General features: G+C 38.0%; 1 protein-coding gene across 5 annotated transcripts; it reads right to left on the bottom strand.

Moving 5' to 3' along the window:
- Positions 1–99: 99 nt before the first annotated feature.
- Positions 100–22833, bottom strand: LOC103135965 (casein kinase I). Of its 5 annotated transcripts, XM_007549015.2 has the most exons (14): positions 22620–22833; positions 15604–16015; positions 14988–15028; positions 14332–14401; positions 9713–9864; positions 9380–9614; positions 8478–8563; positions 7794–7878; positions 7380–7528; positions 7191–7298; positions 6247–6357; positions 4848–4951; positions 2124–2147; positions 100–279 (listed from the first exon to the last, which is right to left on the bottom strand). In XM_007549015.2, the coding sequence occupies exons 2-14, from the start codon at positions 15782–15784 to the stop codon at positions 225–227; spliced, it is 1401 nt and encodes a 466-aa protein (XP_007549077.1). In that variant the 5' UTR covers positions 15785–16015; positions 22620–22833; the 3' UTR covers positions 100–224. The 5 variants fall into 5 exon arrangements, with proteins under 5 accessions (XP_007549077.1, XP_007549078.1, XP_007549079.1 ...); XM_007549016.2 differs by lacking the exon at positions 2124–2147 and having other exon boundaries at positions 22620–22831; XM_007549017.2 differs by lacking the exon at positions 6247–6357 and having other exon boundaries at positions 22620–22828.
- Positions 22834–23573: the final 740 nt, after the last annotated feature.

The raw sequence follows: 23573 nt of genomic DNA, 5'->3' as shown, positions 1-23573 counted from the left end.
TAAGACATGTTTCCTATACATCTCCACAAACCACGGTTTGTTTTTTTGTGTGTGTTTGTTTTACTCCCCCCCACCCCCGTCAAAGCGGTCCTGGCCGAGAACAATTCAATCAGAATCTTTCAGTAGACTCCCTCTTTAATTCTGAGTGGGACCATCCAGGTTTCTGAAATCACAATCGACTGTAAGCGGACATGAGGAACGATTCGTTTCCGGTCCCCGGCTCATCATTTGTGCCTCTGCGTGTTCTTCTTCCGTTTTCGCCTGAAGAAACAGCAGCACCTGCGGACAAAACAGGAGAGACGTTAACGCGAACGTACGAGCGGCAACGCGTGACGCAGAGGAAGCGGGTTGCCTTAGAAATGCTGCTACAATGTAGAAGAGTTAAGATTTCCGTGGCTTAAAAATCATTTTAGCATCAAGAACAAGGTGAAAGAAAGCACTTGCATCCACTGTGCGTCTGGACGCTTAGTCACTACCAAGGTTTTCATGTACAGGTGCGTCTCAATAAATTAGAATATCCTCAAAAAGTGACATTTATTTCAGAAATTTCTTCCAAAATGTGAAATTTGTGCAGAAAGTGCTTAAATGTGCATTTATTTTTCATAAAATAAGTTAATTGACATTACAGAAAATAGTCATTGAGCTAAAAACAAACAAAACAAAAAAAAACGTCATTGCTAAAGAAATTTATTCCAGAGTTGTATCCAAACATCAATGGAAAGTTGAGTGGAAGGAAAAACTGTACAAAAAAAAGTGCCATTTATTTTGAAAAGCCAATTCATAAATTTGGTGGACAATCAAAAGCTGCGGACTTTCCCTGGGATCGGTGCTTCGAGAGCTGCCAGACACCAACATAAAATGCATTAAAACACTAATTCATGCAAAAGGAATCCCACCCAAATATTCTGAGCTTGCACCACCGAATGCACTCAGAATATTTGCACAACACATGGACAAAATGTTCAGCAGGCGGAAGTATTGGGTTGTATTTTTTTGTTTGGTTTTCAAAAACTGAATATTAGGTTTAGGGCTGAAGCAATTAATCAGATTAATCAATTATCGAAATAATCATCAACTAATTTCTAAATCGATTAATCGCTAACTGGGCTATACAGACTCAAAAACAAGCCGTTTTCTGAAAGAACACCACACTCGGAGCAGTAATTCAGCCAAAACTGCACAAAATAATAAATAGATTTTCTTATGTTTCTGATGTTAAGTCAAGTAGATGTTTTTGGGAGATTTTTTAGCTGAAGATGCATCCTATGCTACATATACTCAAGTGTACACTAAAGGAAAGTCATATTAACACATTTTATGCAATACAATGTCTATTTTCTTATCTAAAAAAAGACATTGAACTATTTGTTTATTTGTATCTTTTAATGTATTTCTAATATTGCATAAAAAAGCTTTAAGTGGTTAAATGAAAAATCTGCAGAATGTGTCAATTTTGATCAGATTAATCGTCAGAACAACCAATTATTTAAACAATCATTAGTTGCAGCCCTAATTAATTTCCATAATAATAGGAAATTAGCAGAACCAAAAGCTTGATAGATCACTTCTTGTTTGTGTAATGCAACTAAAGGTTCTACCTTTTGATTCAAATGATTGAAATGACCTCGACTTTTCAAAGATGCTCTCATTGACTGAGCGAAACCTGTACATGGAAAGAGAGGGCGACTTTTCCCTGTATGCGCTAAAAGAAAAGCACATGAAAAGCACAAGACATGGCGAGCCTGAGCGCTCAGTAAGAACACACAGAGACAAGACATAGGACAGTGACTGGGTTCTTTTAGATAAATAATGTCAAAACCAATAAACAAATGCTTAAAGCCTGTAAAGAAGCTACCGAAGCCTCATAGAAAGACCAGCTTAGTATTTCTGCCATGATCCGCCACTAGTTCCAACATCATCGTGAAAAGAAGAAGCACTACTTAACTTATTGCTAAAATGACTGAATTAATTGGAAAAACAATAGAAAACCGCACTTGGGTTCAAGGCAGTATTGTACCAGTGAGAGTCTGCTTAAACTTAGTGAGTAACTCCACTGGGCCCAGCCTAGGCCGGTCCACTCCCTGTCCCATGAGTATGATGTGGACAAGCAGAGAGGGACTCACCACAGGTTGAGCATTTTCACGCAGCTACAGAAGAAGAGAGAAGAAAGAGTGTAAAGAGAAAAGAAAGGTAGATTAATACAGCAGGACTAGGTTGATGGGAGTCGGCGCACAAACGCCAAACACACACACAACACACACACACACAACACAACACAGGTGGACACAGAGGGAAAGACAAATTAGAAGAGGAAAAGGATTCCATCTGATTTATGTAATGCTGCTGAACTGATTAGTGTGTCAAGTTAAAGTCAAATTTACACTCATATTCTGAAGGTCTCAATTTGCACAAAAGATTGAAGGGCATAAAAACAAAAGAGAAACCAACACCAGTACAAAAACTGGATTTGATTGGAAGAAAACATCCTGCACTTTGAGATATAGAGAGATTTTTTTACATAATCAATTGGTTCAAGCATATTGCTTAACAAGTTATTATTCCTAAATGTCTAAGAGAGCAGTTGTAAAGTTACAAAGCCTGATTCGAGTATTTCAATTATATTTCCTAAATGGTATCAATTTTTAGTTTTTTGTTTAGTTTTAACCAATTTTTATTTATTTTTATTTATTTTACATTTTTTTCTAAACACAAGAGGAAAACATTGCTGTAGTTTTTTTGTTACAGGCAGAAATTTTGAATCCAACAGAAAATGAAGTTTGTAGATGATCCACACTTAAAGCACAACCCTTTGTATCCTATGGTGATACAATGAAGCAAAAAACATTTCATGAAAACATATTTTAAATAACATTCAAGTTTAATTATTGAAAGATTAGTTGAGAAATTAGCTTCATTCAGGTTTGCAAACCGCACTCCACATCAGCACTTGTGTTGTGCTTACAATAGTTTTTAGTGTGGAAGTTTCTACTGACAGAAGAAGAATCAAAACTAGCTGTTTTCAATATCTGTGAGCTGTTCAGGAAGTTTGAAACAGAAACAAATGAAGACATTTAAGAAGAAACTTTTTTCTACAGAAGCATGCTGGCAGCTCATTCTACTGCTTAAGCAGCAGACTTAAAAATCAACAGGAAGGCTAAATCTACCAAAGAAAAGTTTACAATGCCAACTCCATAGTCATTTTGATGGTTCTTGAAATGAAATGAAACTTTGGACATTAAGATCAAGCTAATTAATGTCAGAAAAGTCTAAATCAAAGCACCGCTAATGGAAATGACTATTTTAAACGGACCTCAAAACCCACGTGAGATTATTTATGCATTCATGATATTTTCCTTCATGAATAAATATAACACCAAAAAGCCATCCATACGTGCAGTTTTAATTATTCATGGGTACAGACAGTACTGGCTCAAAAGACAAAGCTAAGCTGCTTCGGTCACCACGTTTACATTTATTACGGGTAGTTTCTAATCGCAGGCCAGAAACACACTATATGATAAGGCCTTAAATAAGCCGGCCATCATGCTAAAGATTTGTGTGAGCAAAGCAGAGACCTGCAATCTGAATAAATGGGAGAAACCTCTGCTGAAGGTGTTTGGTCATGATGGTTGTCTCCTGAGAATGAAGGCAGGAACTCAGGAAGGAGTGATCAGCTCAGTAGGACTGAAAAATCCCCTCATCTATGTCTCTGTTGGTACTTCTGCTAAAAGGTGATCAATCATCTACTTCACTGTAACATGAAGTACAAAAAAACGTACAAAAGAATGCACATCATGCAGGTGATGCCTGCAACAGCAATATGATGAGGCTAATAAGAAATTAAAAATGTCTTTAATAATGAAAAGAAACATTTGCCCCCACTGTATGTCAGTCTAATTTACATTAAATTGTTTATTCAGTTTACTTTCTGTAAATATTTCTCTTTTCTTACTTGAAGTAAAGAATAACGTGAAAAAAGCCATATATAGGAGAAAGGATTAAATAAGTTTGCACTTCTGCCTTCCTCCTTTCCAAACAGACTATCAAAAAAATATATATTTTACTGTTTGAATTGTGAATATGTTTGAAATAAATAAACTAAACTATGGTTCCTGTTGTCATCTTTGTCTTTTCCGCCAGTGGAAACATCCAGTCGTTGATCACATATGTGATGTGAAAAAAAAAAGCGTTTCCATTGCAGTTTCGTAAAATAGACTAATTTATCCTAGCTCAAAAATTGATTGAAAAACGTAAGTTTGTTTGAAATTGGAGTGTTTCCATGAAGCCAATTTATTTTCAGAATCCCAGTTGTTTAAAATAATCAGCATTTTTCCTGTTTCTTAAACATGTTTCAAAAAGCACTTCCTCAAATATGTGGACAAACAAAACAAAACAAACAAAAAAAGAAACCCAGCTGCTTTCTTAGTGCCTTTTTGTTTTGTTTTTGGAGACATACGTTTCTAAACCTAAATGGGGATAATAATATGATCCCTTTATTTTGTGTTGGATTCAAAACTGTGAGCAAAACTTTGTGGATATTCTGCTATCTTAAAGCGGAATCAACATCACTTTTTTAGTCAAATTGAATTACTATATTTAAAGTAAAGGCTACATAAAGCACCACAATGGAAACTTGAATCTTATTAATTGATCTGCACCAAATGTAAGTATTTGAGAGAAATTCACTGAGATAATGTGACAGAGAAACTCGAGTTCAGTAAATTAAGACTATAGCAAGAGGTCTAGGCTGTAACATTACCACAGAGAGGTACAGAAGGAGGAAGACTGGAAGGAGGAAAGCAAGAGAAGGACATGGAAGAGAGGCGCAGAGGGCCCAGGATACGTACTTGGGCTCGTCGACCACTTCCACATCTGCCTGAGGTGTAATCGGGGTGTTAGATTGAGCCAGCGGGTCGTCTGCGTTCAACTCGCCGTTGGTTGAGCTGACCACCTGCATCAAAGACGGGTGTTACTTCTGATTAAAAGTTTGAAACTGCCACAGTTTCACCCAATAATGCTGGCCAGAAACAACACGAGACACAAACACTTCAGCAGCTCAGCTCTGGTTTAGAGTCTCAAAGCCCATTTCCAAGAGTCTTCTTCCCCAAACAACATGGAGGGTAGAAGCCCAATAAAATGCTCAATCTAAAGTTATAGTTAAGTAACACACCTGGTAAATGCTGGTAAGCATTTTATAACACGACTAAACAAACAGTGAGCAAAGATTTTAACATGAAAGGTAAAAGCTCCCCCCAAATAACTATTTAGAGTTATCAAACTATATTTGTAGCTCAAATTGTGAAGTCTACACAGAAAAAAGTACTGTACTCGTTATTCTCAAGTATCATTAAACTAAACTTTGTTTGAAGTGCATAATGAATCTCTGTAATTCAAAGAATTACCGAAATACAATGAAAATATATATTTAGCGGTTCAAAGGTGTCTTTCACTGTAAAGTTACAGCTTTTCAAATCCAAAATGAAAATGTAATAATTTATTTAAAAATATACTAATGTAGGTTTTTTTTAAAGCCTACTTTACTGTATTTTATTAAATCAATTTAAAAATTTAAACTTGACTAATTGCACCTAAAATCAAAGTAAATTTTATGGATAATTTCTCATTTGCCCTCAACATATTTACACTTTGAGCAAACCAGGTTAAGGTAATAAATAAATAAATAAATAAATAATAAAAACAATAGCCAGAGTCGCCCTTTGAGCATAACAAACCATACCCAGCATGCATTTCCTTGGCAGAGCCAGTTCATCCTGCCATGCAAAAGTGTGCTGATTTTATAAAAGAAGTGCTCAGACTCAGAGTCATTAAATGTAGAAACCAGAGCTCAAAATGCAAAACTGCTTCCAGATGCCAAAGAAAAAAAAAAAGGAAGAAAATTCTCTTTGAACATGTGGGGTGGGTGGCACCAGATCACATGCATACGGTGGAGCAGAAAACAACATTTCCCAGCCAGGGGTAAAGCAAGTAAAACGCTGTAGATCTGTCTCACATAAAATGCAAAGCTACGATGTAAGACGACAACAAAAATATTGTATTCACTTCATAAAGTCTCATAAAACTCTAAATAAAAAAAAAATGTAATAAGAAAGACAACTATGCAGGGAATTGTTGTGTTTACATTTTAAGTGCTGGGATACTTTATGAGACAGATCTGACTTCATGGAGGCTGTGGGGTGAGGGTGGTGGGGGCGGGGGGTGTTGGCTGATCGGGTAAGGGGTGTGTACCTGCACTGAGCCCCCGTGCCTGTCCGCTGCCAGGTGGGAGGTCAGATAGGAAGAGTTTGCTTGCCGTGTGGGCTGCACCTCCCATGCTCCTCGTCGGTCTGAGCCTGCCGTCTGCTCGGGGGAGTCGGGGGTTGCCATAGTGATGTGAGGGGGGAAGTGGGGTTCGGGGGTGAGGTGGGGGGTGCAACGGGAGAGGGGAGGAGGGGTGAAGGTGATGGAATAATTGCATTAGAAAAGATGGCATTTGGGTGTGTGAAGCAAGGTACCATGCGAAAGCGGCATGACCAATGAGGAAGGAAACAAAATAGTAAAAAATAAATAAATAAATAAAAAACATGAATTAAAATAATAAAAAAAAAAATCTAAGCAAGGCCTGAGTCTAAAGCCAAAGGAAAGAAAAAAAACAAAACAAGCTCTTGCAGCTCGAATTGCACCGAGTACAGAAATTCAGCCACCCACATATGGATGAAAATCTTTTGAAATAGCACAAAAGTTACTAAAATGCGCTCCTCAAAAAAAGGTAATTTCAGACTCCCTTACGAAAATATTCAAACCACTTCAGCGTTTATATATTTTATTTTTTGTCTCATTATTGTAACAATGCTTTTGTTAAACATAGGAGTAATGATGTGATGACTTCCTGAAGGAGGAGTTTCAGAAAGTTTTAGAGACAGAGGCCCGATTTCAAAGTGCTACATTAGGAAGTAACATTTTTTTTATAGTCACATTTGATATGTACATCATTTTTATAACAGCTGAAGGTAACATGGTTAATTGATTATGCTGTGAAATGGCACTATATGAATGGAAAACACACAGCACTGCCCCTTTAAAAGATCAAATCAGGCCGGTTTGATTCAATATTCCTGCACATCGCTTTGTAAAGCTGCTAAACAGCTTCCCATGTTCTTACTGGAACCGAGTCTCTCTGCTCTGAAACATACCTGATTTCGAACCGGAGGGTGCTGCGAGGGCCGTTCTCTGTGAGGATGGCTCTCTCTTGTTACCGCAGAGGCACCAGAGTCTATATGGACAGATCCCACCGGCGTGGGCTGGCGGAAAGGAACGAATGAGCCGAATTCAAGGATTGACCTATTTAAGGCATAACCTTAAAAACAACAGGGCTCACTTACTATCTGCCTCCCAACCCAGTCGTAAGTATAGTCAAACGTGTATCCTTTTCTCTCAAACAGCTCAGTAAACAGAGTCCTCAGATATTCGTAGTCGGGCTTTTCAAAGAAGTCTAACCGCCTTACATACCGCAAATAGGTGGCCATTTCCTCTGCGTGAAAGGAAACAAAAAAGAAGCTTCACATGGGTAAAGTACAGGTTAATATATAATTACCTGAAAATGCTAAAGACAATTTACTGTCTAGCAAAAGTTTATGACAGACCTACGAATGTCATCTTCACAGAGAAAGCTTTAAAACAAACTTAATTGATATTTCCTCCATTTCTAGGAAATACTATTTCATTTTAAGAATTGCAAAGATTATTATTTTTTAAATAATCAGAGTAAATTCATAAACTCATCGGCAGCAGCATACCTGGAAAATTCTCACAGAGGACTTCAATAGGAGTGTTTCGTTTTGTATCACCAATCTTCTGGTATCTTTCTTTCAAGGTGTCAGCCTAAAAAAAAATTTTTAAAAATAAATGAGAACATCATAAAAGAACATTTCAGTTCTATTTTCTGGAATATTAACTTTTTATTGAATAACACAAAATGGTTAAAAACATGCTAGAGAAATCTCTTTATGGAAAGAAAAGAAAACTCAAAGCACATTTTAAATGTGGGATCTTTCATCCCACTGAATTCCTTGAGGTGAATTGTGAATAATTTGCTGCACATCTCTCCCCCATGTTCCAGTCTACAAAACCTACACTAAGTCCAAATCTGGACCGTCTATGGATCAAATATTTGAGATCACAACAAGTGTCCAAAATGTATTTAATTAGTGTGAAGGGTAAAAATCCCGGTAACATTTTGTCTTGTTTTTATTTCATTTATTGACATTATTCTATGAATAAGTAAGGCAACAAAGTAGAGACACATTTTATTAGTTATTTTTCAAAGAGAAAGTATCAACTTCTAATGGTAAAAATGGAAAAACTTCTGAATAAACACACTAATACATCAAATGCGTTTCTCTTTAATGATGAATGTTTTCTTAAGCAAGATACGAAACATTCTCCACAGACTCGGTGACATGGCCATGCCCTCGTCATACCTTTAGTCCTTGCCAAGGTAAACTCCCACGTAGAAAATACATGAACATGTGCCCTAAAGCCTCCAGGTCATCTCGTCTGCTTTGCTCTGTATGAACACATTATTATTATTATTATTTTTTTTTTTCATTTTTACATTTCATTTACAAAAAAACAAGGCTTTAAACGTTCGACATATAGGACTTTGGTAAGTAAACCTTGACCTTTTTCCCATTTTTCAGGTTAAATTTACAAACTTTAATGTGTTTTTGCAGGATTTCATGTGAAAAGTTAAACACAAAGTAATCCATGATTGCGAAGTTGAAGCAATGCAATATTAGAAAGGTTTTGACAGAGGACTGTTGCTCTGTGGGTAGAGTAGTAGTAGCTTCCTCCTGCTACGTGGGCAAGGCACTAAACCTTATGGTGGGTTCACACCAAACGCGTTTTGAGCGTCAGGCGCCTCCGGTTTACATTCAAAGTCTTTGTGGAGGAGCGTCGAGGGCCTGTGTGGAGCGTTTTGAGCATCTAGCGCGGCACAATTTGAAGCATTTTGAGTGTTTGAAACATCCAATATTCCACATAGACTTTGAATGTAAACAGATGCGTTTGACGCTTAAAACGCGTTTGGCGTGAACGTACTGTAAAGTTACCAATCGATCTACGTATTGATGTATAAATTTAGAAATATTAACGTAGAGACTGCTGAATATAAATTCTCACCGCGCTTTCTGGATTTTTATTTGCAAAAAAAAAAAAAAAAAAGTTAACCATGAAACTTTTTTCCTTCCACTTAAGTTTAGCATTACTTTGTGTTCATTGTATAAAATCCCAATAAGTCAACACCACAAAACGGGGAAAAGTTGAGTGATAGCATGACCCTGCATCAAACTCCAACAAAAACACAGCTTTGGCAGTGTCTTACCTTTGCCTAAGTGTGTGTTAATGGACATGTATCTGGCAGTACCAGTCAGGCTCTTATGCTCCCGGTATGGAATGTGTTTTTTGGTCTCGGGGTCGATGTACTCTTTGGCTAGGCCAAAGTCGATGATGTGGATGATGTGCTCCTTTTTATTCCCTTGCCTTCCGATGAGAAAGTTTTCAGGCTTGACATCTCTGTAGATGAGATTTTTAGAGTGCACGTACTCCATTCGAGAAATCTGGTGTGGGGAGAAACAAGCGGGATCAGCCACAGAAAACATTCCAGCGTCCTCCAAGTGAGAAAAACAACAACTTGTTCGACAGCGCCGGTACCCACCAGCTGAATTGCAATCATCAAGACGGTCTTCAGTGAAAAGGTCCTGTCGCAAAGGTCAAACAGATCCTCTAGACTCGGCCCCAGCAGCTCCATGACCATGGCATTGTACTTCCCACAGGGGCCGAAGTAGAAAACCTGTGGTACTCCCTCTGCTGGAGAAGTGAAATGACACGAAGACTTCAGAAAAGACGAAGCAGAACCTGTTTAAAGGCACATCCCGCCCTAACCTGACATGGTGTCTCACCAGGGTTTGGGTTGAGGGTACTAGTGGTACAGATGAAATATAATCTTTTCACAGACTCGCAGCACAAACTCCCATTACAATCATATCCTCTAAGCTTCACTCAGTCTAATTGCTTCACATTTTCATGCATTCATCATCTCGTCTCTTATTTTATTACTTGCCAATGAGCAGTTTACTGCTGAGTGGGCAGTCTAATGTGACTATAATGATGGTAGAGATGAGGCCCTTTTACTACTCTGTTTGGGTTGTTTGTCATGGTGGTCTTCTGGGCATTGAAGCTCTTTGTTTCAGAAGAGCATTAAGGAAAAAAAAAAAGCTGGACCAGCTTCCACGTGAAGTCCTTTAAAGTTATTCTTCTTTAACAAAGGATCCGCATGCAGCCAGAGATGCTGTGACTCGAACGGAGGCTGTCATCCTGACTGCATCGTGGTTTCAAAGAACAGGAAATCAGGTCAAACGGGTAATTGGCTTCAGGGAAGCATGACTCAAAGTTTGCTCCTTCTTACTGCCAGTCAGCGCCCATTAAAAGTGTCTTCCCAAGAAAGTTCAAAGAAAGCTTGCATTTTATTTTAAAAAGCTTATCGAACAAAGGTGTGGTCAATCATGGGAAATCGGCTCTGGAAAGCGAGGGATGTTTTTGATACAGCATAAGAGTTTTGTTCAGAAGATAGTTTGATTTTAAAAAGTGTTAAAAATATGTAAATCGTCTGACAGAGGAGCAACAATCAGCACATCAAAGTACAACACATTCACATACGAAGATGCACAGAGAAAGTGGCTGGTGATCAGGTGGTCAACTTTTAGTTTCATGAGCCTCAGTTATTGCCTGACCAGACAGAAGCATATCGATAGGATCTTTTTCTGATCACTGAATGCGGCGTAATGAGAGCTGCCAGGTTGTATAGCAAAAAAATAAGAATGTTGTGAATCAGGTGTCTTTCATGTCAGGGGTGGAGTTGCCACTAAATACATCTTGTATTAACTTGTTTTATTATAGCACGTTAATACAAATGTTGTTTGTTGCCATGACTTCTCAGTTTTGTCTTTTCCTCTTTCTGCAGGTGTAGGAGCAGACTTCCGACTTTCTCACCTCTACTCGTTTCCCTTTAAACCTTTTCCCCACCTTTCCACTCTCCTCTCTTTTCCGTCTTTGTGCCCACTACATTTAAAATGAAACCAAAGAAATTTCAATTACATATATATCAAGTGGGATCACTGTGAAAGCCGCAATGCTAGGCCTGTGAAAATAAACCTGTTGGGCTTCACCTCTGCACTCGGACAACAATTCTGAGTTCCACTCTGCCAGATATGTAAAAAGAAAAGAAAGAAAGAACAAAAGGAAGAAAGACACACTGTAAAGTAGAATGTAGTAGAGTGCAGAATCCTAACTTTTGCAAAAAAAAAAAAAAAAAAAAAAAAAAAAAAAAACACACTAACTTCTGTTCAGATACTTACATCTTCTTGGGATTGCACACAGAGATGATTGACCAGCTAATGCTAACCAAAACCCAAAGTCAGTTAGAAATAACATTTATGTAACTATTTTGCCCTTTTTTCAAAATATTTCAACTGTTTTACAGCAGCGGCTCTCACACAGTGTGACGTTGCCCCTGACTCTGATATGAATAATGAATTCTAATGACCAGTAGAAGTTTCAAAGCTAGTTTTATGGTTCTTCAAGTGAAACTGGAATTGGCTTAAAAAAAAAAAAGAAAAAAAAAGATATTTCAAAAGTATTTCAAGAGCCAGAGATTGGAACTCCACTCCTACAGACATCCAAACAGCCCTCTATTTGTCAGTCAGTGCTTTAGGCATGAATTGTGAAAAGTGGCATTCTTGGCAGTAGATGGCGCATGGGAATGTAAAAGGCAGCTGCGCTGCATCCTCTGCCATTATGTAGTTTCTGTGGGTTGTTAATTGCACCGCAGAAATGAGTGGATCTAAACCCAGGGTGGCTGCGGGACGCCTAGAAACAGTTTAGATAAAAGATGCGCTATAAATTAGTGGAGAGGCTTAAAACAAGGCTGGTCAAGCTTTTGTGAGCTACCAAACATCAGTGATGACGTGAGCATCAATGTTTGGAAAAAAACTGTCATGATGAGTAAAGATACTTCCCAGTACACAGGATAATGACTCTTCCCAGTTCTGCAGAGCATCTTCCTTTTACCCATTCTCTTCTTAATATCAATTGTGATTTTAATTCATTAAAAATTCTATTTATGTTCTTGGAACTCTAATTTGTAGCAGACAATAAGGTGTGGCTTGAAATCCCACAGAAAGCCCATTCCCATGTTTATCCAATCCAAGTTTTTCATATCTCTAGAACGAGATGTTCACTTTTAAGAGAGTGAAGTGTTTCATGGCGTGAGAGATAATACCTTTAACACCTCCTCTGTGTAAACCAACCCTTATACAAACAACTTTCCTCCTCAAACATCACCGTCCTCATCATTCTTCCCGTATGATTTGAGCTGAACAACTGAAAGCCGACTCTTACGGCGTGATGGAATCATCCTCATTAATACCCAGGGACATTTGGTTACGCATCAGCAAACAACACCTGACAGAGGGTCAGAGTAAAGCCGCATAAATTCATAAAAACGCCGCCTGCACAGATGCAAACAACCCCTTCGCCTGAGAGGAATGTGGTACAGCGAGCAGCCAAGACGAAATGAGGTCACATTATCCCATCTGGAGGAGAGGACAGAGGTGGGTTAGCGCTAAGAGAGGCAAGGCCTGCTTGCTAAATATTTAATGGGTTTCCGCACAGTTGGCCTTTTCCAGTCTGTGCCTTTTGCAAAACAATAGCCATTATTCTCCCAGACCGATTATCATGTGGACCTGCGGAAATCCAAAATCTCATCATGATTCGTAACTAACCAACAGCTTTAAAGCCTTGTTGAGGCCTTTTTACTTTTTAATAAGTTTAGATATTTATAAATCAAACTTCAGACAGACATATTTATTTAATGTTGGCAGGTTTTCTATATTTTTTTTGCGTTAAAACTGACACATTATGCTTTTGAGGCCAAAGAATTATAATAACCAAAAAAAAAAACTGTTTTATTATGAGTTATAAAAATAGGATTTGTGCAAAATATAGAATGTCAGCACAAGTTCCAATCTCTCCCATTAAAACATAGAGAGTACTTCTACAAAACCTTTGTACACAGGTAAAAATTTAGAGTGAAGGAAAAAGTTGCATCTTTCTGTGCAACTTGCTGTTGCACAGAAAGATGATCAACAAATCAAGAAGCTGACTGACTCCATGACTGAAAGGCCTATCACTGTTACTGAAAAGAAGGGTGGCCATACTGGTCACAGATTATTATTATTTTTTTATGTTTATTGGAAAGTTTAGTGTTGTTTGTGTCAAATTTTCATTAACAGAAAGAATAATAAATTACTATGGGAAAATGTAGGTTTTTTCTATGCTTGTCAAACAATTATACACATATTAATAATGTAAGAAGACAAAAAAATCATTCATGTTTGAGGTTTATGAACATTTTTGATTAACCAGCAGCACTCTAGTTGTCCTCAAAAAATATGCTAACAGCTGCAGCATGTGTTGAAAACTAAACTAAAAACTAAACTTTTCTGAAATTTAATACTTAATTTCAGATCAGGATCACAGCATTTTAAAATTATTCTAATTGGAGATCCTGACAAACATCAGCCTGTACTCTACAACAGACACCTATGATTTTATGACTAGCACCCTCAATGTGCTGTACTGTGAGTATGTCTTGGCAGACAAGTTTGAAAATCAATGCCTGCTTTTCATGTTTAAAATCTTAGAGGGAATTTGAATGGATGACCGGGATTAATTAGGAATGGTTGGGAAGGAAACGGTGTCTCTGCTGGACGCAGACGGGTTTGTCTGGGCAACCTTGGAAAAGAAACAAGGCATCAGAAAAGACGGCACAGGGCAGAAACCTTTAATCCCAACTGAGCTGGAGACAACAAGAGGCGAGCAAGACACAAAATCCTCTTGCCTTTGGGTTGATCATTTGTCTTTAAAACGGCGGTCTTATGTTTCAGTCAACCATAAAATCTTCATATCTTTTCTAGGTTAATAAGAAGCCCAACTTCAACTCAAATAAAAGAAACTGTATCCCTACAAGGCATCTCTAAAGGTCACTGTCCCACACAGCGCAAATACACGGGTAGGACTTCATGCACTCTTTGCACACAATATCCTGGGAGATTAAAGCGAGCTCTTAAACCAGCTCAATATCTGCTCAGAGATGTGTAATCACTTGTTGTGGAAATGATGCAATCTCTGGCCTCATCTTCCAAAACAATGAAATCATTATCATGCAGTCACACACATAAACACAGCAGGGAATTAAATCCAAATCTTTGATCTCACCTGTGGTCCCCAGGCTTTTGTAGAACCGGTACTCCAAATGTAGCTGTGGGGCCCTCGACTTCACTGGTTCCTACACGACGTGCACGTAAAAGATTAAATTCATTTTATAGTGGAAAAAAAATTATAAAAATATCACACACATAAAAAACTCCAAATAAAACAAGACGCATTGATTAGGCTCTTTATACTGACTGTTGGTTTTCTTTGAGGTCCGACTCTGTTTTTGTCTGATTCCATTTTTGTTTTCTTTGTACTAAAGATGCATAAAAAAGGAAAAGTCTACTGCAGGTTCTTTTAATCTAGTGGTTTTAAAAAAAGTCAATAAAATCAAAAGATTGCAAGAGCATCTCCACTTCAATCCAAACATATATCCCTCACCTTTATTGAACAAAGAAATACACTGAACTATATGCCAAAAAGATAGTGTGGGTTCTTAGTTACGACATTTAATTACTAAAAAACATATTTAGGTATTTGATGTGTTGTTTATTGAGGAAAGCTAATCAACGCAAAAACTGATCTCTAACCAAGTGCATATCTAAATAAAATAAATCACCTTTTTCCCCCTAAAATGGAAAGAGTCGAAGATAAAAAAAAATAAAAAATTCATGCACAGCAGTAGTAATGAGTAAAATGTTAAACTGCAGAGGACTTACCAGTTTAATGGCTACATACTCATTTGTGTACAGATTTTTACCTAAAATAAGACAGAAAAGCAAAAGTATATTAAAAATCGGACATTTCATCTGAGTGTAGTTATTTCTCCCCTTCACCATTCTGTATCTTAACACTTATTAAGGCTACTTTAGGGACATTTCACCCAGACCTAACATCAAATCAGAATGGTTTGATGTAAGACCATTCCCACTTGCATCCATTCGACGGAACGTTTCATATTTAGTTTCAAAACCAGAGATTTAAGCACGTTTTTTATGTTCTAATCATTAAATCCATAAAGAAGCACATACATATTTAAGTAAATGGGCATAAAAGAGTTTGTGTACAGGCACAAGTGAAAGTAGAAAAAAAGCAAAATGGAGTTAAGAAATAGAGTTTAGATCGGGCCTAAAAAAATCCAAACAGACCAACACCGAGTCGACACAACTAGCATTGATTTTAGGCCCAAGCCCAAAGAAAACCAGACAACATTTTAACTAAGCTTTTACTGCTTTTAATTTTCTGAATTTTTAACTCGATATGACACGAGTAACTAATGCCACAAGCCTCTCTTCGGTTCAGCGTCACTTCAGAAAAGATTCAAACCCCACGTACCGAGCTTCAGTTCCCCAAAGTTTCCACAACCGATCTTCTTCCCCACGCGAAAATTAGGTCCGACCATGAGAACGCCGGAGGTGTTGGAGGAGCCCGACGGTCGGTGTCCGCTCCGGTTTCCCTGGTTAACTTTGGTGCTTCTGGTCGTCCGCTCGCCATATTTCTCTCTTTGTTGATCCATGGCGTGCCGCAGCACTGGTCAGCGGGAGCCTCGAGTGACGCACGAAAGAAGGCCTCCTGGGCCGGGCCCACCGCAGCAGCCACAGCCCTGGTTACTGGTGGCACCTGGATGGCACAGTCGCTCTCATGGGCCAGAAGCTGGAGCCGTTAACCCGCGGGCCTCCCCGACCTCACCCTCTCAGCTCGATCAGTTGCTAGGCCTCGACATCTGTCACACAAGGAAGGTAGAGACCTGGAGAGAAAAATAAAATCAGAGAGGACAGGTTAGATCTCAGATATGTGGGTCTGAAAGGGCTTAATTTATATTATTACTATGAAATATAGCAGAATGAAGAATAAAAATAAATAAATCTAAACCAGACTGTAGGAAAAAATAACCAGGCTTGACAATCCTACCAGGATAGTTCTTATTTACAAAGCAAACTGTGCAATGACCTCTTAACACCAGAATAGCAGACTAAGCAAGTATATTTAAAAAAAAAACTCTTTAAAGACAACTTCACTTAAGTTTTTACTAAAAAAAAAAATAAAGACAGGCAAAACAGCACAAGGAAGTAAGAACAAGAATCTGATGGAAAGAAACCATCAGATTCGGGGAACGGGGAAGTGGAAGCAGCTTTAACATATCTTTAACTACCATGTTCTTTACTTAGCTTTGAACTTTCATTTAGGTCTATGTGTAAATAAACAGAAAAACAGAACTGGGTTTCTTAGCAGAATTCATTTAGAGGTACGTGTAAGTCTTCCAGTAAAGTAGCAGACAGGAAGTGGACCATGAAGGAGATCATTTTGTCCTTTAGTACGTGTCTGCAGACGCTTTTAAAAAGAACGTACAGAGTTTTCAATGTTCAAAATAACTCTGCATTGGACAGGCTAAATTAAAACAAACAAAACATAAATACCCCATCAGATCCCACGTCGCCATCTTTCTGTTTTTTTTTTGTTCTTTTTGCCAGTTCTGTTATTTTACATTGAATTAAGTAGAAAAACTGTCAAACAAGTAAGTATAACCCTTGCTGTTTCTACAGGACTCAGGAGGAAAAGTAGCAGCCATGTGCTGCTAATCAAAGCAACTTGAGGAGCAACAGGACGATCACCTCAACAAGAGCAGCAGTTTCAGCAGTTTGCTGGTCTGAAGAGTGACAACGCTAAGCCATAAGGAAAAAGCCAGAAACAACGAACCTTAGAAAAGGTGGCACAATATCAAAAAAATATGCAACTGTGATAAATGAGATGACGATATCGATTATAATTTTCAATCAATTTTTTTCCACACCTGACAGTTCGGTAGACTCGGTTTGATTGGTGTTCGAGTGGTCTTTGTAATTTTTAAGTTGTTTTGTTTCTGATAAAAAAAAAAATCTGTTTTCTGCTGATATGACTGTATATATATTCGCAATTAAACAAAAATTCTCTTGGTCTGACTTATACTCTGTCATGATTAAAACAAAAGTCACTTTTTGACAACCTTTTCTGTAATTTCTGTTTTTAGAAAAGAAAGTGGTTTTAAAAACGACAACAAAAAAAGACTCATTCACAACCTTCAAAACAAGCGCAGATTGCGAAAGTAGGTCAACGGCGGTTCGCTGTAAAAAAGCACTGCTGTCCTTAAGAGATAGCGATCAAGTCACAGTGGTCACAGAAAACACAGCGAGCAGTTTTAGCATCAACACAAAGCTTAAGGCATAGTATATCATCACAAAGGCATTACACACACCACCCACAGCTACAACCCGGCGGACAATGCCAGAGGAGAGTATTATGTCAACAGTTACATAAAGCCACGTCTACCTCCACTCGACTGCAGATCTAAAAATCGCTTGATTACCACTGATGAAGACAGCTCAGTGTTTTATTATGTAATGACAAGTTATGTTTCGTCAATAGTGCTAAAATCCATCTATTTAGGTCTACTGCAGCAAAATAAACATTCTGATTTTGCTCAAAAGTATCCATTTCACAAAAAAAGAATCATTTTAAACACCTATTAGTAATTCAGTGTGAAAAAAAACACAAACTGTTTTGAATACAATGGCATAATTCCTGAGTATGGTAAGGCTGATGCTGAAGGTATTGTGTGAGTGTGTGTGTGTGTGTGTGTGTGGGCTTCTGGATGACTCATGCTCAGTGTTGCCTGCACAGATCTCAGCATCAAAGACAACCCGTTTGCTCTCAAGGGCAACAGAGCTCCGTTGCTATTACATAAAGCCAAGAGCATAACAACACAACAATAATAATAAAAAAAATAAATAATAATAATAAATACGTTTTCAGAGTCAAGCTGCAACGGCTTCCGCTGGGCAAATAATGATTTGTGGGCCGTTCTAATCCTAGCGTTTTGATTAGCGACCGAGGAAGAACTCCCTCATCTTCACACACACACACACGCGCACACACACGAGCCGGGCCCTCGAAACGCTTTCATTCAGTTCACACCGCACGACTATATCGGAGGCACCGCAGTTCACTTTACAGCTGCATGGTTGTTACAGAGATAATTGCTTGTGTTTATAAAGGAAGAGAACAGCTTCAGTGATTTTTAGGGATGTGTGTAGAAGCCCAGAAAAAGGGTAAAAAAGTCTACTACTGAATTTAACGGAAAGATTTGTTGCTTTTCTGTTTTAAACAAGTAATTACGACCTGTTTTGCATTCCCGTCTCAAATATTTGTGTAAATGCTACAACACCCTTGTGTTTTTGTTACTCAAGGTCATCACACCGACCCATGCTTATGCATCATTCATCTACCCAGCAATGCTGCGGTCACTCTGGATCTGACATGCCCGACCAGAAGACTGCCGTGGAGACGTAAACAGGAGGTAAAACCTGCAACATCTTTCCTGTGGCTTTCCCATGTTATTTTGACTGATTGGACATGCAAATTTACAAGACGAGAACTGATGTGTCGTGGAAGGCCAGCAGGTGTCTAAAAATAGAAACTGCCTGTGCTGAACATCTCTTTCAGTTGGATCTGTGTAAAGGGTGTAGCAGGATTGTGTGATCCCTGATGAGAGGTGGGGAATCCCCGGCCTTCGTCCCTGTGAAAGCAGCACGTCTCCAGACAAAGTGAGGACGTGTTGCGTGCCGCACACCTGTTGCCTGCCGCACACCTGTTGCCTGAACTTAGAGAAAAATGCATTCCTCAGACGGAAAACACGTGAAATCATTTGATTTGACCTTTTGTCGACTGGTGGATTCTAGAAGTTATAATCTCTGTAAGAAACTTGCAAATGCCACGACTCGAGTAAGTTTTATCCAGCAGTCTGTAGTTAAATCAGACCAAACCTTTCTTGTTTTTATGTCAGTTTGAGTTATTTCTATTTGCTAAATGTCAAATTAGATTTCTTTTTAGAAGTCAGAAGGTTATATTAATTTGTTTAGGGAATATAATCTTAATCTGTATGCAGAGTTTACAATAAGGGTATTATAAGTCTGGCAGGCCACCAGGCTTTACTTGTTTATTTTAAATAGGGTTTTTTTTTTAATACAGTAGAGACAGATTAAGCCAAGTTTATAGTTGACGTGTTATACTGGGCATGAGGCAGTGCGCACCAACTGCACCCTCCCTACACGCTATTATTTTTCAAATTATGATGCCTGCTCGTGCACCTCCAAATTTTTGTAACTTTTAACGCTTTTCAATACAAAAATACGTTGATTCCTACCACATGGCTCAGCAGGTTTTCTGGAGGGAACCCTGGTATGACTCGAGTCAAACATTTTGGGTTTCCTTCCACGAGCTTCTCACATTTGCTTGCTGGAGCCAAAGTGCGCGTTTTGTCCTTAAGACACTTTGTAACCACTTTGGTTGTTTACTTGGCGTAATTGTCCAACTGAAGACCAATCTACCCCCAAGCTCTGACTTTCTGGTTGATGTCTTCAGATGTTGCTTCAATATTTCTTCATAATGTTCTTTTGTCATGATTTCATCTACTTTATGAAATGCAGCAGTTGCCGCTTCCATATTTCACAGTTGGGATGGCGTTCCCATTTGGCCATTTGGTTGTAATGGCCAAACAGCTCAGATCACAGGACCTGTCCTCAGATCACAGGACCTGTCCTCAGGTATTAAGGTATTTGTCCCTTTGCAAACTGAAGTCTGAAATTAATTGTATTTGCTTTGGAGCAATGGCTTCCTCCTTGCTGTCAGTACAGGACACGTTTCATGTTTCCTTGTACATACTGATACTGTCTTACCAGCTTCTACTAGCTTTTTCACAAGCTCCAATTTCCATCTAATTCTAAACAATTCTTTCTTTGTAAATGCATTAAAATAAATTCACTTCAGCTTAATATACATTCAAATAGTATCTGATTAAAACACATACAGTTCATAATACAACGCAGTTACATTGAGTTGATCAAATCAATATGCCAATTGATATATTATTTGATTAAAGAAAATGACAGCGAGAGTGTTTATTTTATGATTCTAAAACAGCAAAGGACTGTAAAAATATAATAGAACATTATGACAGCAATGATCAGCAACAAAACGCATTGCTTGAGTTAAATATAGCAGTTAACTTTCTCAAACTATATATTTTTTTTAAAACAGCAAATATTTGATTCAAAACTTCAACAAATGTAAAAAGCTAAACATTTTCAGCTGAACTGAATTTATCATAAATATTTTGTGACCCATTTTCTCTTTAATAAAAACGATGAATGCTCAGAGAGCAGTGATTAACCTTCAAGTGGAAATATCAGCGTTTGAGGGGGGCCTGCCAGCAGCGCAGACCCCCACTGTGGCAGTGCCAGCTGCCTCTCATTTCGAATAAACTAACTTATCACTGTTTAGACTCTGATTACTAAAATATACATCGATTCTCAAAAGCCACATAATACCTGGTCACCTCCGTTTATGAAGAACTTTTGTTTTTTTCAATCTGGCTTTCAAATCAAAACTAATGAACACGTCTAAACCTTATTAAAGCAAACGTTTACATAAATGGTTGAGAACACAATCTGCCAAAACTGTAAATGTCTCAGGAAAAACACACAACGGGATGGCAGCCATTAATTCCTCCATCTCACTTGTATCAGTGTTCTGAATGTGCTGAAGAGCTACTGCCATTGGATTAAGAAAAATATATATATTATAATAAGACTCTCTACGTTCTCCCTTTCGTTCCATTAATTAATTAGTTTTTGTCTTCAACTTAAGATTTGTCAGATGCCTGAGCCGACTTCTCTAGCGATCCAGATGTAAAAAATAAAGTCTAAGGTTCCAAATGGCAACGTTTCGTTACATTTTAAAGTCCTGAATTGTTTTCATCGTTTCCTTGCATCTCTGCACATCTGAGTATTGCAACTTTTTTTTACAAATAATTACGCAACTTTATAACTTTTGACATTTATTTCATTTAGACCAAACATTTTGACTCGGCACAGGCGGGTTACAAGCAACAAGCTTTAAAAAAAAAGAAAAGTTAGTGTCAAACTTGGAATTTTTTCCTTATCTTACTGTTTCAATGGTTTGAAGTCATTTTAAAGAAACGCCAAAGGAGGAAATTGAGTTTTCTTTTGGCCAGCAGCTAAGAATCAGACACTTCCTGCTGCGCACTGCTGGTCAGCTAGATGCATAAAGAAATATAAATGGAACTGTTTGGAAATGAAAAAAACAATAAAAGAAATAAATAAATCTTAATGTCATGTTTTGGAAATTCAAAGGGTGCTACCCAATCAATCTATTTTTAGATATTTCCATTATAACTAGAAGGTGTAATATTTTGTACCCAAAGCACTTGGAAACTTTACATATAAACAAATGTTATAATGTTAATTTTAGTGATCAACACACTTTTGCAGAAAATAATCATTTAGCTTAGAGTACTCGGTTTATATTATACATCTGTAACAAAGTGAGTGTGAAAATTTCATCTTATTTAGATTTGACTCATTTAGCTTTTTTTTTTAAATGTATATATATATTTTTAACACTCAGCAAAATGAAATCATGACTGATCCTGAATGATCATCAAAATTAACACTGGCTTTGATGATTTCTAATCCAGTGTTTTAGAAAATGCAACAAGGTGAGTAATGTCTTATGCTTTGCTGGTTCTGCTGTAAAGTCTTTCTGTGTAACCACACAAGGAAATGTAGGTCGAGATGCAACATTTGACCACAAGCAAAGGAAATGTGCAGGTGCATTTAAACAGAGAAGTCAGAAAAACAAAACTTCAGTGTTTCAATGCAAGACATAAGAAATGTGCTGATCAAGAGAGCTCCTCGGTGTCTATGCGAAACTAATCTAGAGCAGAGGAGCAGTTAAGGCGTAAAAATATACTTCAGTCGTGGAGAATATGAGGTTAAAAATGAAGATGATCGATCTAAGGAGGCCTGCGGTTGGTCCAGAATAGGGAGACGTGTTGGCAGCTGTGTACCTCTGGGTCCCGGACAAAGCCATTACTGGCAGTCCAACATAAAGGCAGGCCAGACCGAGCAGTGAACGAAATAAACATGGACGAACTCAATTTAGCCTCTCTCAACATTAAACATAAATAATAAGCCGTGTAGCTAACGTTAGCAAAACATTACTTAGCGACAGGTTGCTCTGGTATAAATATACTCTGTGTACAAAACAAAAAGAGGAAAAAACACAGCAGGAATATTTCATGGTTTCCCTTGTAAACAAAGTTGCTTAAATGGGAACAAAAATATATATATTTCTTTACAGGTCGTTAACGACAAAACAACCAAGTGATGGCTGTGTGACAGCTGGACCGAGCGCAACAAGGAAATTAGCTCCGTTAGCAACGAAAATATTAGCTTAAAACCTTTTAAAAAATGCTCCTTTCCTGGTTCCGCGCGAGCAAAACGCAACGAGCTCACCTTCACGGGGATAAATCCACACACGACCAGGAGTCCGCTCGTGTTCCGCTCAGGTCCAATTTAACCGAGCGCTGGGGGAGATTCATGTGAGGCTTTCCTGCGCTCTCCTTGTTGCTGAGGTTTTCACGCTAACAGCCGTTAGCGACTCTCTCCATTCTTCGTCTGCCGTGAAAAGGTTCTAACACACCGGATGGAGAAAAACGGCACCGCCCGCTTCACACTGCATACTTCCAGGTCAAACCGAAACTATCAAATTATTTATCATACTAAGAACTAGGGCCAACTAGTAGAAAATTTTAAAAGACACGTGTTTTTATATTTTGTTCGAAAAGTAATCATTTTGAAGGCTGGACCAATCTAAATAAGGAATTATGTAATGTACAGTTCATGTAAACGAGACAATAGGGGAAAAAATGTCAACCGGGAATAAATGCGAATTCATTTGGATCTTTTCCTCCTGTAATAACAACAGAAGCATTAATCTTTTATAAACTTTTTTTGCTTTCATTTTATTTCACTGTAAACAACACTGCAAACTAGCGAAGACATTGGTGTCCCATTATCTGGCTAAGAGAAGAGTTTTGTGTTGAGGAGTGACATATTTCTTATTGTTGCTAAAATAGTGTAGATCCACTTCTTTTCTTCAAACCATTGTTTGCAATGTCCGTCAAAATGTAGTTTTTCAGGCAAAAAATGAAAAAAAAAAAAAAAAAAAAGGATCCCTGTTTTTGAATTAGAAAATAAAAATGTGTCCTGCAATTACTTTTACGTTGAGGATTTTTGGCCCACCTGGCAAAAAGTTAGTTCAGAGATCTCACAGACTGATTCACTCTCTCCCAAATACCCTCACACATTTCACCCCATTTTCCAACCATCAGTACCAACTAACTTCTGATTAATTGCTTTGAAACATAAAATTGGGCGTTTTTTTATTTTAACCAGTAGAAAATTCAG

The sequence above is a fragment of the Poecilia formosa genome, unplaced genomic scaffold, assembly GCF_000485575.1.
Source record: "Poecilia formosa unplaced genomic scaffold, Poecilia_formosa-5.1.2 Scaffold29, whole genome shotgun sequence".
Taxonomy (NCBI): Eukaryota; Metazoa; Chordata; class Actinopteri; order Cyprinodontiformes; family Poeciliidae; genus Poecilia; species Poecilia formosa.
This window is presented reverse-complemented; position numbering and strand designations above follow the sequence as displayed.

Bases quoted from the DNA above. Each gene is read 5' to 3' on its own strand.
- LOC103135965 (XM_007549015.2), bottom strand. From the start codon at position 15,784: ATGGATCAACAAAGAGAGAAATATGGCGAGCGGACGACCAGAAGCACC. The intron at 7,299-7,379 runs GTAAGTGAGCCC...CCTTTCCGCCAG, and splicing joins ACTGGGTTGGGAGGCAGATA to CCCACGCCGGTGGGATCTGT. The intron at 2,148-4,847 runs GTACGTATCCTG...CTTCTTCTGTAG, and splicing joins GAAGTGGTCGACGAGCCCAA to CTGCGTGAAAATGCTCAACC.